At 41.8% G+C, this 15,988-nt stretch overlaps 1 protein-coding gene across 2 annotated transcripts in view; it reads left to right on the forward strand.

Annotated features, from left to right (window-relative positions):
* FNDC3B (fibronectin type III domain containing 3B) overlaps window positions 1-15,988 on the forward strand; it is a 392,602-nt gene that overhangs the window by 324,477 nt on the left and 52,137 nt on the right. For both annotated transcript variants that reach the window (XM_078147676.1, XM_020980457.2), the window contains 7 exons: window positions 167-305; window positions 1,741-1,812; window positions 3,797-3,915; window positions 6,159-6,264; window positions 7,685-7,857; window positions 9,690-9,803; window positions 10,797-10,946. In XM_078147676.1, the coding sequence (XP_078003802.1) occupies window positions 167-305; window positions 1,741-1,812; window positions 3,797-3,915; window positions 6,159-6,264; window positions 7,685-7,857; window positions 9,690-9,803; window positions 10,797-10,946 (873 nt within the window). The remainder of the gene's footprint in view (window positions 1-166; window positions 306-1,740; window positions 1,813-3,796; window positions 3,916-6,158; window positions 6,265-7,684; window positions 7,858-9,689; window positions 9,804-10,796; window positions 10,947-15,988) is intronic.

Here is a 15,988-nt window from a genome sequence, read left to right on the forward strand (position 1 = left end):
ATCCAAATTCCGATCTCTTTCCATTGTGCCCTGGATTCCTGTGGCTTTCTTGTTCATGTGTCCTGGTTCTTTTATCTCAGCCATTGAAGTGACATAGCTGGTTTTGTTCTCCAGGAATTCCTAGGTTTCACACTGATAATCTCTTTTTTCCTTTTCATTATTCTAGTTAATTGCTTCAAACGTGGAAGGAAGAAGCTGTCCAAGTGAAGTTTTGGTTTGTACCACAAGTCCTGACAGACCAGGACCCCCGACTCGACCCTTTATTAAAGGGCTAATTACACCTTACGGCTTTAGTGTAAAATGGGGTAGGTGATTTTTTAAAGAAATCTGGTGTAGGGGAAGCTAGGTGGCGCAGGGGATAGAGTACCAGCCCTGAAGTCAGGAGGAACTGAGTTCAAATGTGACCTCAGACCAAACACTTGACACTTACTAGCTGTGTGACCCTGGGCAAGTCACTTAACCCCAATTGCCTTTAAAAAAAAGAAAAGAAAAAGAAAGAAATCTGGTGTAAAATTACTTATTTTAATAGATTACCCCAGCTGGAGTTCATTCTGGCTTCAATGGTGACACCTACTGGCAGGACAAGATATTACACCTCCATTTGGTCTTTGTAAACTCTAGGCAGTTTGAATGTGGATTTTTATTTATGCATGTGTGTATCCACCTACACCTTTACAAGAAAACAGATGGTCATTTGTGATTTTCTTGTAGCCAGACCTGTGATTTCCCAAGTTTAAGGAGCTCTCTTTGCCAATACAGGATGGCACCTTGTGATTGTCTCAAAAAAAAAAAGACCCAAAACACTTTATTGACGTGGAGGGACATGCATTTCAACTGAACCAAGTAGATAAGTAGAAGTCAGTGTATACCTGGATACTCCCCTGGAAGATGTCTAGAACAATCGAAAATGTGCAGGGGTGGGGAAATGAATAGGTGTTGATGTTAACATCTTTGACCTTTATCAGTAATAATGTCACCTCACCTTAGAGTGTAGCAGCTAAGTTACAGTTGAGGAAACTGAGGCTTATAAACGTTAAGTGACTTGCCCAATGCGCAGTTGGTTAAAGTGCCTGAGTACAGATTTGAATTCAGACCTTCCTGACTTTAAGAGCTATATGCGAAGGAGAATTCCACATAGAAATCTCTCTGTAAAGAAAATCTCACTGGAAAGAAAACATGTGTTCCTATTAAGGAACTATACCTTCAGAGGCATTAGTAATCAATCAGTCAATCAGTAAACATTAATTAATCACCTTCTGTGTGCTAGGCACTATGCTAAGCACTCAGGATACAAAAAGAGGAAAAATAGTCCCTGCCCTCAAGGATCTTACAACTTAATGATAGGGACGGCAAGCCAACAGACACAAATAAGCTGTGTACAGGAGATAATGAAGGCACTAGAATTAAGGGGTTGGGGAAGGCTTCCTGTAGAAGGTGGGATTTTAGTGGGCCTTAGAGGAAGTCAGGGAGGTCAATAATCAGCACAGGCTTAGAGGACAGTCAGAAAGCCAAAAGATAGACAGTCTTGTTGTGCTGAACACCCAGGATGCCCCAGAGCTAGGTTTCAACCACAGATTTCCCCCTTAGTAAATTGTTTCCAATCTCCCCTTTGAATTCCATTTCTTTCCCCCCCAAAAAAAAGTTTGTCCTTGGTGACTTGGGAAAATTACATAGAGACAATTGTGGAAATAAAATAAAATCTTTCATCTGCACCTAATGAGACATTTGCTCATGTTTCAGATCCTCCTAAGGATAATGGTGGTTCTGAAATCCTTAAGTACTTACTGGAGATCTCAGAGGGACATTCAGAAGGTAAAGTTAATTCAGTTATAGACAACTGGCATTTATTAACCACTGGCTGTGTGCAAGCCACTCAGTGAGGCACCTACTCTACAAAGACAGAAATGAGACGGTACCTCGACTCAGTGATACCATTCTGACATTGTTCTTAGAAAGAACATCTCTGGCATCTTCCCTACGGCTCCATTCACCATCCCTGTGACTTCCCAGATGCCCCCTTCTTGGCCACCAATACTCTATGCGCATTAACTACCCATGTTAGAATGTAAAGGGGTATCTGCTAACCTTTTTTTTCCCCCAAAGTACCTCACTGAGGAGGCTTGAAGAGAGGCTGGGAGGAGATTATTTGGACTCCTTACCATCACTGCAGCCCTGTATGAAACCACCCCATCTCTTAGATGGAAAGCTTTTAGTAGGCCCTGGACCTTTTGGAGCAAAGAAATGAACCTTATTTCAGTTGGCTGGTTGATTTCTTTCTTCTTGTTTTCCTTTCTCAGTTGGAGTATATTTCTTTCTTTCTTTTTTTTTTTTTGAGACCTACCTCTCCTTATATTTCATGGGCTAGATATGTGGGGGCTACTGTGGGCCTGATCCCACTGTTCATGGGCATGTAAACTCGGACCTGGTTTGTTTTCCAACCTGGATCAATTTACTCCTCCTTAGGCAGCCCGAGGACCCCTGGGGACTCAACCTTATTAGTACAGTCACCTCATTGGCTTTTGCCCTATTGCATCTCAGAACAGCCTCGGCCTCCCCCAAGCAAGGATCCTAAGCATGTGCCACTATGCCCAGCTGGACTTGACTTCATGATAATAGCAAAAGAATTCTGTGGAATTGAAAGAATCACAGACTCTGTTCAAAGCTTAATTTGCTTTTTTAATAAGAAAACTTATCTGGATTTCTGAATCTTCACATTTTCTGAAAAGCCCCGTATGTGGCAGGGTCACTTAAGCATGGCTAAATGTTCTTGAGGAAATCATGAATTTATAGAATCTATAACCCAAATATTGACAGTCTATTTGCATTTCACAATCTCTGATAAAACTCATTGGAAGTCTTTGGATGTTTGAAATTTAAGGATTTTCCCAATAGGTAATAAAGTAAAGGATTAAATAATTATCTAGAAAATTCATTTGGTATACTAGCCCATTTGGATTATATTCTCTTGCCACCACCCCCAGTCTTCTTATTCCTATATAATAATAATGGCTTACGGTATTATACTTCTCAGGAGTATTTTCATTTTAAAAGAGGACAATGCTTTGTCCAAAGGATTGACTTTTTAATGGTGGAATTTCCAACATTGTGGAACCTGGATCATTGGAGAGACCATTTTGACACATTCTAAACATGGGAAAAAAGACCTTGCTGGCCCATCTGCAATTAGCCCATATAGTTTCATCTTATAGGATCCTAGATCCAAGGCTGGAAAGGACTTTAGAGATGTCCAGCCCAACCTTCTTAATTTACACCTGAGGGGAAGGAGAGGAGCTATGACTTGCCTGAGTTCAGAGAGGGAGTAAACACCATAGACAGTGTCAGAACTCAGGCTTCTGTCTACTTAGAAGGCCAATTTGAACCACAAGCAATTCTAGGTAGAGACTTGTTTTCTATCACTGTTTTAATATTTTCTTTGTTTTTCTTTTCTTCTGACTCCATAATTACTTATTTCTTAGGCTTCCCAGTACCCAAGGGTAATTCCATGGGAATTCAATGGCTCTCAAAATACAACTATATAAATGCTAATTATTGCATTCAACATAATTAAGTAATTAAAATGATACCTTTTTTAAAAGCTAAAAAAATAGAAATGTGAAAGTAGAGCATGTCATCAGCCCTCTTATCAGATAGGAAGCCCAGCTTGATTTAAAAGGAAAAGTCAAACAAGTGAAGGTATTCGCACCAAGTGTGAGTCCTCTTTGTCTTTGTGTATACCCAGTTTCCTGAAGGAGTCAGGAATGGGTTGACCACTCATCACATCAATCTTCTGTTATAGCAAACCAATGGGACGTGGCGTATAGCGGCTCCACGACGGAATACACCCTCACTCACTTGAAGCCAGGCACTTTGTATAAACTCCGGACGTGCTGCATCAGCACTGGTGGACACAGTCAGGTGGGTGTCGTGTTTCAAGAAGGAAAATAATTAAGAATTTTGTCTTTGGTCCCGTTTTGATGAGCCTTCTCTGGGGCCTCTTGATTAGATTCCCAGGTTGGCTCTTTTAGAAGTCATGTACTTTGATGAGAAGTACCTCACGTGCTGTTCATTTGGGCCCAGAGAGTAGAATTTCTGGAAATGTTCTTTGGTTTTGAAGTGTCCAGAACTACACGTGAACAGTGATTCCCATCTGGTAGAGCTGCTGGTTTATTCATTCCTTAAAAGACGCTGGATCATGCTTTTTACAAAAGTCAGAGGATGAACTCTGGCTAATCCTAACAGTAACCAGAGAAGACGGATGTTTCCAGTGCCCTTTGCTTCATGTTTAAATAAGTAAAGAAAAGACACGAACAATGACAACACTGTTAAAGGAATTATGCTTTAAAATTTCATACACCTGTCTCCTTGGAGTTAATGACTTTTGTTATTAGGAAGAAGGGATTGAAGAGGAGAATATTTGAGATATTTTTCTCCTACTCAAGGGGAACTCATCAGTCAGCCAACAATCATTAATGAAGTACTTACTATGTGCCAGGCACTGTGCTAAGTGCTCGGAATACAAAAAAAAAAAAAGGCAAAAACATGTCCCCTGCCCTCAAGGAGCTTACATTCTAACAGGGGAGAAAGCCTAGAGTGTAAATGGAGGTGACCTCAAAGGGAAAGCACTGTGTGTAAGGCAGGAATGGGGAAGGAGGTTGGGCCAGACCAGGAAAGGCCACATATAGAAGACAGAATTTGAGCTGCCTTGAGAAAAGCAAGGAGGTAGAAATGAAGAGGGAGGAGTGTCCCAGACATAGAGGCAGCCAGTGCACATGCCCAGAGTTGAGAGATGGAGTGTTGTAGACCAGTACCGTCAGATTATGGAGTACGTGAAAGGTGGAATAAATATAAGGAGATGGAAAGGGTAGGAAGGGGCCAAGTTATGAAAGGCTTTAAAGAGCTTCTGTTAGGGAGAAACTAGAATTTATTGAATGGCCTGAGCTTTAGAAAAATCTCTTTGGCAGAGAAGGGGATGAATTGGGGTGAGGATGGCCTTGAAGCAAGACCAGCCAAAAGGCAATTGCAGTGGTCCAGGAATAAGCTGGTAAAGGACTATACCAAGGTGGTGGTTGTGGTCACGTGGGAAGGGAAGGAGGGAGGGAGGGAGGGACAGAGTTAGTAAGTGCCTACCAGGCACTGTGCTAAGTGGGTTACAAATATCTCATTTGACAATGTGTAAAGAAATGGGAATGATGTAGAGATAGGAGGTGTTGTAAAGGTAAGAACAATAAGACGTGGCGGCTGATTGAATATGTTGGAAGAGAATAAGGAGTCGGGGATCACACCAAGGGCGGACGCAAGCCTGGCCGGCTAGAAGATGGGATTCGGTTTTATGCTGTTCTTCCCCTTCTTGATTTTATGTATTTTCATTTCCCTCAAGTATAAGGCCACAATTGGAACAAAGATTCTTTTCCAGACAATTTCCAAGTGGAAAGAAAACAAGAAAGGTGATTCTTATATTGTAGCAGCTCTCATTTCTTTCAGAGTGAAATTGTCCAAACAAAATCAATGGATATGTATTGAGTACCTTCTGTGGGCAGGGTTCAGTGCCGGGCTCCATAAATGCTTTTGTTTGGCCTTGTACAAAACCTTAATTGTGTATCAGTTAAAGAACAGCATAATTCTCTCTGTCTTTACCCTATCCCAGTTCCTTTTATAAAGGAGAAGATCAATTTTTCTATCAATGTTATTATGTCTCCTATAGCTAGATGATGTCAGCATTATCCATAGTTCCATCTTTAGTCCTCTTCTGTGCCTATTTATGATCTGTGTGAGGGCTATTAACCAAATATTTAAGGAAAAAATAACTCTAGAAGAAATGGTTTAATTGTAAATAGTAAACTTGGCTAGGCTATTGGGACCTTCTCTTCTGTCACAGTGAAGAGTCTTTCTGATTTTGAGTTTAGTAAAAATAAATTTGTGTTTAGGGTATCATCACTTAACCAACATATGTTTTCCAAATTGGCTTCAGAAATTGTTCATTCTGTTTGGAACAGCTGCCCCGTGGCTCTTACTGCCTCCTTAAACAGATTCAGAAATGACTTGCTGTGAAAAAATCAGCCCATGTTTGTCTTTGTCATACGCTCCATGCAGAACACGCTGTTTGTGGTGTTTACGTTCCTAAGAGATGAAGAAGTGACTGTCCTCCCTTTTCCCTACAGTGTTCTGACAGTCTACCCGTCCGTACACTCAGTGTTGCACCAGGCCAGTGTCGACCCCCAAGGGCGTTGGGGAAAGCAAAGCACAAAGAAATTCATCTACAGTGGGGTAAGTCATTAACGAGGGGCATTGTTGTCTTGGGACAATTGAAGGCTTTTCTAGCAAGTGGTTTGAAGTTCGGAGGATTGTTAGGGGGAATTTAGAAGGGTTATGTCCCATTTTTAGTTGTGAAAAACCCAAACTCACAATAATGCAGATGTTCTGATAGAAAAACCCTTTTTTACTCTTTGTGTGTGTAACTGCTTGTGGGGGTGGAGCAGGGGTGGAAGGTATAGCCCTGCTGGTCCGTGTCAGGTGAGAATTGGGTCAAACTTCCATGTCAATTCTTGTCCCTTCTCATTTTTGTGACATCCTAAAGTGAACGGGGATATCTTTGTGCCTGTCTTTAAATCTGGATATGGCTTCTCCTTCATCACCCACACCAAGTGCTTGGAGGTTGGCCAAAGAACTTTGATTCATAAGCCACACTTCCATGGAGCTGCCCACTCTGGTCCTCTCCCAGGATGGGACATATCCAAATGGAATGAGAATCAGATTCATTGAGAACCTCTTATGTACAAGGCCCTTGTCTAGCCTTGTCTTTCTTGTCCAGCCTTGCTCCTCAGTGACATAAGCTGTGTCTTTAGACATTCAAGCCAGTCAGGTGCCTACTGTGCACCAGTTAAATTCAGGAAGCCCATGTTGAGCCCCTACTGTGGGCCATGCATCATTCTAGTTTCTCCTTGGACACCTCTGTTGTTTTTTTTAATTTGAGTGGCATCCCACACATTAATATACAGAAATGCATGTGATTTGTGTGGGTTTATTTTATATGCTGCAACTTTGCTAAACTTGTTTGTTATTTTAAGCAAGACTCCATTAGGCTCAAGAGATAGAAAGACAAAAACAGTAACGGTCACTGCTCTCAAGGCGCTTACATTCTGCGGAGCATGTTCATATTATAGTAAAAAAAAAAATCCTAATGAGTACTGATTTCAAAGCCTGTTCCCTGCCTTCCCTCCAAAAAAGAGAGACTAAGTCAGTGAAATTCTCCGAGTAGGGTTCAGGTCACCATCAGGAAAGCTATTGAGATATGGACTCAAGGGACGTCCAAGATCAGTTAGTCAGCAAACATTTATTAAATATCTGCCAAGTGCCAGATACCATTGGGCACTAAGGAAAGTATAATCCTTGCCCTGGGAGAGCTTACATTCTGACAGTAGAGTCCACATCTACCCTTCTATTTATGCCTGTAATACATAGAATAATGTTTGGCACGCACTAGACACTGAGTCAGTGTTTGTTGATTGATTGATCGTACCATTTGGGGAACATTAAACTTCTGAACAGTCTGCACAATGCTGCTTTTACGAATAGGATTGAAGATGGAAGTCCTGTTTTTTTGAAAGGTTATGCTAAAAAATCCAATGTGATTAGGTTAACTAGGGGAAGAAGAGTGTTCTATGGGGGGAAATGTCTGTCTTCCCAGATGTTCCTTCATCAGAAAGTGGCTGTGAGGTGTCTGAGTACAGCGTAGAGATGACTGACCCTGAAGACGTTGCTTCTGAGGTGTATCATGGGCCTGATTTAGAATGTACAGTTGGAAATCTTCTCCCTGGAACTACCTATCATTTCAGGTTGAGAGCCTTGAATGATGGAGGGGTAAGTTGAATATCCTGTAGTGTATTTGTAATAATTAATATTTGTAATATTGTAATAATTAATATTGTGTGCCCACCAAGGTCATTACCTTGATCAGGTGACCAAACCTCCCTGGACCTCGCTTTCTTCCTCTGTAAATGACAAGGTTGGATCAGACAATTTATCCAAATTCTTGGGGAACATCCCAATCTTCCCAGCATATTGAGGCTATGTTAGCTATGTCAGAGATTGGGGCTAAGACCCTCCTCTATGGCCTGTAGCCAACGCTGACTTTTTTTTTCTTTTGGAAAGGCATTCAAGGCATGATAGTCTTCATTTTTTGAGAACAGAGGGACAAGTTTTGTTAACCCCCTAATGCATTTTGTGCATTATAAATAAATGCATTCCTGTGTTGTTTTAAAGATAAGAGTCTCAGCAGTATGACCACCAGTTCAAAGTCTTACTCATCTGCTGAGTGAATGGACGGTGCCTATTCCCAAGAAATACATTAAATTGCTGGTGGCTAGCTGCCCTAAGCAGCAGGGTCACTACGAACCATTGCAATAATAGAAAACTTTAAATAATTCAGAAAATGGGCACATTACTGCAAAATCTCTCTATGGACATTAGTTTTGAAATTGGAAATACCCAGAATTAGATTTCTGAGAGTTTTCATATTCATTAAAAATTAAACATCCATAAGTATCTGTGTTTGTTTTTATTGGCATCCCCTGAGGAATATTAAAGCAGATTTTTTAGCCAAACAGCCAGCTGAAAAGTGAATGTGTCATTCAGTTGTATTAGGTCCATTTAAAATTTTGTCTCTAAACCAAGCTGCTTTTCTGATATCTTATTAAGGGAGACATTTAGAAACATGTTTCTATTGTATCCTCAAATATGCTTGTTGGAGCGTTAGAAATATACATCAGGGAGGTGGACACGCGTGGATCAAATAAACTAGGACCTTACTGTAAGTATTCTGGCTTAAGAATCCACCACTGGCTAACATTGAAATTAACTAGATGATGCGGCCATTAAACAAGACGTTTGGGTTTAAGAAGTGATCTTTGCCTTTTCACTGCAGGGTTCTAAGCAACTATCCATGCCATGTTTCCAATAAAGAGCTACAGATTGTTTTTTGAAAGAGTAGACCCAGACAAAGGAATATTGTTTCAAAATAGGCACTGTTGTTGTGGGTATGGTGATTTCTCCAGTAGAGCCATGCAATTTTTTTTTCTCAGGGTGAGAAACAAAAACTTCCCCTTTCCTTCTGAAGGGAAGCGTTACTGACTTCTCACTGAAAGCCTCAAACATTCTTTAGGGTTTTTTTTTTCTTCTCTGCTTCCCTCATATTCACTCTTTGTCTTCCATTTAGAAGATTCTTCCACCATCTCCCTCTTTGGCCTCCTGTTCCCAGGCTGCCTCTTGAGCTCTGTGCTGGCCACCATCCAGAGAGCTGGGAGAGTGACCTATAGAAGACAGAAAGTCAGAGTGGAAGCAGCTTAGAATTACTTCTATAGAGCACGATTTTTTTCCCCAAGTAATTCTTACCTTTCCAATGACCTCTGCCCAGAAGTCTGAATATCCATTCTGACTCCTAGCTGAATTTAGATCAGATGAACCAAATCTGAGTGGATTTATAGGTCTTGGTCATTCTCAAAAGACTTTTCCGTTATGGCTCTGTGCTTGCAAAGATGTTGCAGGTAGATCCTTAAAGTTTGCGTTCACTGGTTGCCAGGTTGTTGCAGGTACACCTTTTTTCCTATTGATCTTGGCATATTCCAGGTTTGTCATTCACACTATGCCTTCAGACATGCCGGTATTTATATATTTGTATGTGCTTCTTTTTCTAGTATGGTCCTTATTCTGAGGCATCAGAAATCACCACCGCAGCAGGGCCCCCTGGGCAATGCCGAGCACCTTGTATTTCCTTTACACCTGATTCAGGTGTCCTAGTAAGTTGGGAGGTAAGTCAAGACCCCACTGGAACCCAGTTTCTGGTTTCTATGTCACCAACCCCCCCAAATGTACACAGTCATGATGCATTAAGAGCTAATATAAAAGGGGTTCAAATCTCACCCCTAATGATTACTTTGGTAAATCACTTAACCTCTTTGGGCCTCAGTTTCCTCATCTGTAAAATCAGGGGTAGGACCTCTGAGGTCCTTTCCAGAGGCAAATCTATTATCCTATGATTTATTTGTTCACCATTTCTCATTCTGAACACTTTAAAGAGCTTCTTACCAGTTTTTAAGATAATTTCAAGTGGTGATTGCTTTTTGCTGTTCAAAAAACCAGAGAATTAGAACTCCTCCTTTGAATTAATTTTTGAATATATTGGTTTTATGTAAGGTGAAGTGGTATCTTCAGTCAGTCAACACACCTTTATGAAGCCCTTGTTACAAGCATTTATGAAGTGCTCATTGTGTGTCGGGTTCTGTGCTAAGAGCTGGAGTTACCAAAAAAAGTCCCTTCCCTGAAGGAACTCACATTCTAGTTTCTTCAGAAGGTTTGCAGAAGGATCCTTAAGCCATGAGAAGAGAAGGGAATGGCAGGAGGGGGGTGCAGAGGAGGGTCATCTAAAATGAAATTATTACTGATTGTCATTGTTATTGAGTGCTAAGAGCCTGAAGATCATCCCTACGGGTTGAATGTTACTTTCTCATCTGTCTCAGTTTTATCGTATGATCTGCATCCTTTCATCTTCAGTCCTAAATTCTCATTAAAAGGAGTACATCAGCTTACAAGTTGAAAGGCCCTGGGTGGGTAGAGTTTGCTGTTATTTTGGGGTTTTGTTTTTTTTTTAACATCTCATAGTAGTCCCAGATAAAATCAGCAAGCCAAGGAGTACCCCTCTCTCTCTCCTTCCCCCCTACGATGGGTTTAGCCAGTCCAGTGTGAACAAAACAAGACTTGATTTTAAGTGCAGTTACTTACCGGTGAAATCTTCTCTTTTCCAGAGCCCCGAAATCTCTGGTGCGGACATCTCAGAATATAGATTGGAATGGGGAGAGGATGAAGAATCCCTAGAACCCGTGTATCATGGGACAGAGACCAGTTTTGAAATAAAGGAATTGTTGCCTGCTGCACATTACTGCTGTAGACTGCAGGTAAGTCATTCTCCTCTTGCTCAAAATGCAGAAGGACTTCTTAACATTTTAAGGAAGGGGATGCTTCAGTAGGTAGTAAATATTCCATGATTAGAAGTGATTGAGCAGAAGGTGAACATAGGGAAAGGAAAGGGGAAAGGAATAAGCATTTGTTAAATGCTTCCTGTGTGCCAGGCAGGGGGCAGCTAGGTGGTACAGTGACCAGATCTGGAATCTGGAGAACCTGAGTTCAGATCCTGCCTCAGACACTTACTAGCTGTGTGACCCTGGGCAAGTCATTTCACCCTGTTTGCCTCAGTTTCCTCATCGGTCAAATGAGCTGGAGAAGGAAATGGCAAACCATTTTAGTATCTTTGCCAAGAAAACCTCAGATGGGGTCAAGAATAGTCAGACGTAAACAAGGAAGATGTCCGTTATCATCACTGTTGTTCAATATGGTACTAGAACATTAACTTTAGCAATAAGAGAAGAAAAAGAAATTGACGGTATTAGAATAGGCAAAGAAGAAACAAAGCTATCACTTTTTTTCATAGATGACATGATGATATACTTAGAGAATCCTAGAGAATCAAGTGGAAAACTACTTGGAATAATAAACAACTTTAGCAGAGTTGCAGGCTATAAAATAAATCCACATAAATCATCAGCATTTCTATGTATTACCAACAAAGCCCAACAGCAAGAGATAGAAAGGGAAATTCCGTTTAAAGTTACTGTAGACATTATAAAATATTTAGGGGTTTGCCTGCCAAAAGAATAGTCAGATGCGACTGAATAGAAACATGTGCCCAGTATGGTGATAAGCACTTTAAAATGATCTTCTCCTTCCCTTGAGCCAAACAACAACCCTGTGAGGTCGGTGTTATTATTATTCCCATTTTGCAGTAAGGAAACTGAGTCAGACAGAGGTTAAGTGACTACCCAGAATCACACAGCCATGCAAGTGTTGGGGCCAGATTTACACAACACTCTTTAGAATTTAATCTGAAATATCCCCATTTTTTTTCTGTCACTCTCCCAAGGCCAGACAATCAGTAAAACAGTAAATCCAGCCCTGATTGAGAGCGTTTACCAACTTTCGAGGTATAAATGCTCATGCTGAAAATTGAACATTTGGCTATTACTGACCAGTGTGTGCTGACTCCAGTGCACCCCTCATTCTGATCCTGTGTCCACTTTTGTAAACCTTCCAGTGCTATGGAAAAGGGATTTGCTCTTATAAGTTACTTTTCAGTCAGGTAATACTATACATGACCCCTTTTATGGTTTTCTCAGCAAAGATACTGGAGTCATTTGCCATTCCCTTCTCCAGCTTATTTTAAAGATGAGTAAACTGAGGCAGATAGTGTTAATTGACTTGCCCAGGGTCACACAGCTAGTAAGTAGTGTCTGAGGCTAGATTTGAACTCACAAAGATGAATCTTCCTGGCCTAGCTCCCTCTGCACTATGGCACTACCTAGCTGTCCCCATTATAAGTTGTTACTGTTGTATTTCCATGTCACTTTAAGGTGGATGGAGCATTTCCCTCACACTAATTCTGTGAGATAAGTAATGTAGGTTTTACTGTCCTTATTTTATAGAAGAAGAAAGTAAAGCTCAGGGAGGTCAGATAACTTGTCCATAGTAACATAGTGTCAGAGGCAGGATTCGAACCCAGGTCTCCTGACTCTAGTACCATGATGCTTTCCTCCTTACTCTATGTGTTGCCACTGTGTTATAATGATGTTGTTATTACATTGATGGAGATAGTGTGGTGTGGTTTATAGCGCACTGCGTTTGGAGTCAGGAAGATCTGGATTCAAATCCTGCCTCTGACACTCACTAGCTTTGTGACCCTGGGCAGGGCACTCTGTGGTTCATGCAACTCCCAAGGATTTACCTCCTAAGTCCTGTCATCCGTGGGATGGAGAAGCAATGCATCGAAATATACTTCCCTGGACGTCCCCTTCTTTTACCCCTCCCCTGCTTCCTAAGCATAGTTGCCCTCTTCTGTACTTGGTGTTTTCAAGAAATGAAACATTCTCCCAAACCAGATTTTCCGTAGAACTAAAGTTGACCCCTTTAAGGACCATGCATGACCTTAGTTGATTTTCACTGTTTTTTCATTGCTAAAATGAATCCCACAGCTTCCCCGCCTCCTTCACAGAGAGAACTGAATGTGTTTTGACCTTTTCTTGATGATTCCGGGCCATTATCATATGCATCATTTTAGATACTATTTCTGTCAATAACAGGGACTTGTGATTTCGTTGCTAGAGGGAACTCTCAGGTAAGAACTCCATCCTCCCAACGTACCTGGCTCTGACACCAAGAGCCTAAGAGAGATGCCCAGAGCACTCAGGTTAAGTCACACACCCTGAACTCGTCAGAGGCAGGATTCGAACCCAGATCTTACTGTTTCTGAGGCTGATCCTCTAACCACTACATCCCTGCCTTTTACACACTCTTATATATGGTACAGTACCACAGTGATACCCACAAAGGCTATTGAGATGGGTATAAGTAGTCCAACGCACCAAACAGCTACAGATGCTGGGCTTTGGGGAGTTGTATTTCTAATTGCCAATGGCACCTTCTTTTAGCGGCACCCTCCATCCCTTCCAAGCTGCCACTCCACAATCAATCAGTAAGCATTTATTAAGCACCTAGTATGTGCCAGGCACTCTGGATACCAATGTAAAAAAGAAAGACCCCCCCCTCCCCTCAAGTTGCTTTGAATAGAAGAAGACAGCAGACAAGAAGAACTTTAGGCTTAAGAGCTAAGATTGTTGGAATAATGCAGAGGATGAGAGACTGATGATCCAGACTTGGGTCCATGGCTTTCTCTGCCTGGAGGTGACGAGACCTGTCCTTTCATCTGTGGAAATCACTCCACTCTTCTGTGTCTGAGAGCCTTAGAACGTGGCCTCAGAGGTCTAGCTATGTTGGTGGCTTTCTGTCTCCAAGGCTGCTCAGCCTTGGGCTTGGTGGCAGCTTCACGGTTCCTTAGATTTAGGCCGGGAAGGCATCCGTGGGCATCTCTTCCAGCCCTGTCATGTTACAGAGGGGCAAGCAGAAGCCTTGTGCAGTTACGTGACTTCCAGAAAGGTACTGAATGGCAAAGACAGACCTTCCTGAAACACAGGGTCTCTAGTTCCATAGCTTCCCAATATTGGCTCCCTAGAGGCCTTCTGGGTGTGTGTATTTGTTAGTTTGGGGCTCTGGGTAATGCAGGTTGCTAGATGAGTAAGTAAGTTATATTTTTGACTATGATGTGCCTGGTTTGAAATGTTCCAGCGCTTTATGGGGTTAAAATGTGCCGTTTAGTAAATGCTTCTGCGAGACAGACAGACAGACAGACACACACACACACACACACACACACACACACACACACACACACACACGTCTATGTGTGTGTGTATTTATGTACTACCACCAGATGGTGATAATGAGTCGTGGTCACAAAGACCATGGACAAGCTATGGCCTTCATTGAAGCCCTCCCCACTGCCACCCCAAAATACATTTCTTACCAAGCCTAAAGAGTGCACAGATGGGATCTAGCCTCTAGCACCTGGCACATAATTTCATGGATGAAGAAATGTGACCCAGCTGTGAACAAACCATTCTTTTATTGCAGAAGCATAGATACTTTCTACCACGCCACATTATAAAGGAATGAATAAATGAAAAGCATTTATTAAGCCTTGACAATGTGCCAAGCACGGTGTTAAATGCTGGAGATATAAACACAAAAGCAAAGGTAGTCTCTGTCCTCATGTAACTTATTAGGTGGGCGGTGACCAAAGGAAGTCATTTTGGTCTGCAAAGTTATAAGGATGGTGAGTGGAGCCCAAAGAGAGTAAATTGATTTGCCTTTTCCAGGAGCAATGGTGGTGTTGACTTGATCAACTGGAAAGTGTGTGTGGAGGGAGGTAGGGGGGAGGGGGCCAGGGAAGACTGTCTACCCAAGGCAGCTGAAGATGGCCTCAGTTGAATCATAGCTGAAGATCCTGGGATGTATTCACCAATCAGGACATCAGAGGTCCGGGTGGCTGGTAAGAAAATAGCCAGGAGATGAGTAGCCCCATGAATGGAGGCAGCCGCGTGATGTGCGGTGGGCCACACGAGCCCATCACCAATCAGGAAGCAGCTGAACTTGAATGAATATGAAGTGATTGCCTGGAGTGGAACAGCAGTGTCCATGAAAGTGAGGAATACATCAGAACATACCCCTCCACTCTCTTCAGTTCCCTTGGGCATTTCTGCCCGTGATGGGGGTCGTCCCATCCTCAGGACAGACCTCAAGAGGCTTTGGCAAGTAAGGGCTTTACCCTTCCCCTAGCAAAGGAACCTGGACTAGAAGAAATTAGTAATAGGACAAAGATTTCCCTGAGTTCGTTTGTGACTTTAAAGTTATATTGATGACAGACACAAGATCTATCCGTAAAATATATCACATCTGACACTATATGACAACCTTAAATGCAATGCTCGTTTTTATTATTTAGTGGCCTTATGGTGGGTCAAAAGACCTCATATGTCATTTAAAATAGAAATACCTTATATTAGTAGATTTCTTTTAATAATAGGTCTTTCATCCAGGGGTTTAAAAACATTTTGATATGGTCAGTCTTATTTGTCCTCAAGAAATCTCTGGGTAGTTGATGAAAAGATAAATCATTCCCCTATATTTTAAAATGAAACTGGAACCCAGACTTTTTTGAGCTGGAATGGACTCTTTGGGGTCCCCTCCCCCATTTTAGAAATGAGGAGCCTGAGGTGTCTGTATCTCCCAGCCCCTAACACAGTACCTGGCACCCAGTAGGTGCTTAATTAAAGCACCTAATTAATTAAAGCACTTAATTAAAAATCGGCAGTTAATAAATGCTTGTTGAACTGAAACAGAGTCAGGATTCCGATCCCAGGTCCCCTGACTCCAAATTCAGTATCCTTTTCACTGTCACATTTCACCTCCACATTGGCATGAGATGGATATGCAAAAAATGATGGACTCTTAGACATCTCCTTGTCTAGTGCCCTGATCTCACAGGTCAGTC

Source organism: Phascolarctos cinereus, unplaced genomic scaffold (assembly GCF_003287225.1).
Source record: "Phascolarctos cinereus isolate Bilbo 61053 unplaced genomic scaffold, phaCin_HiC Scaffold_7;HRSCAF=346, whole genome shotgun sequence".
Taxonomy (NCBI): Eukaryota; Metazoa; Chordata; class Mammalia; order Diprotodontia; family Phascolarctidae; genus Phascolarctos; species Phascolarctos cinereus.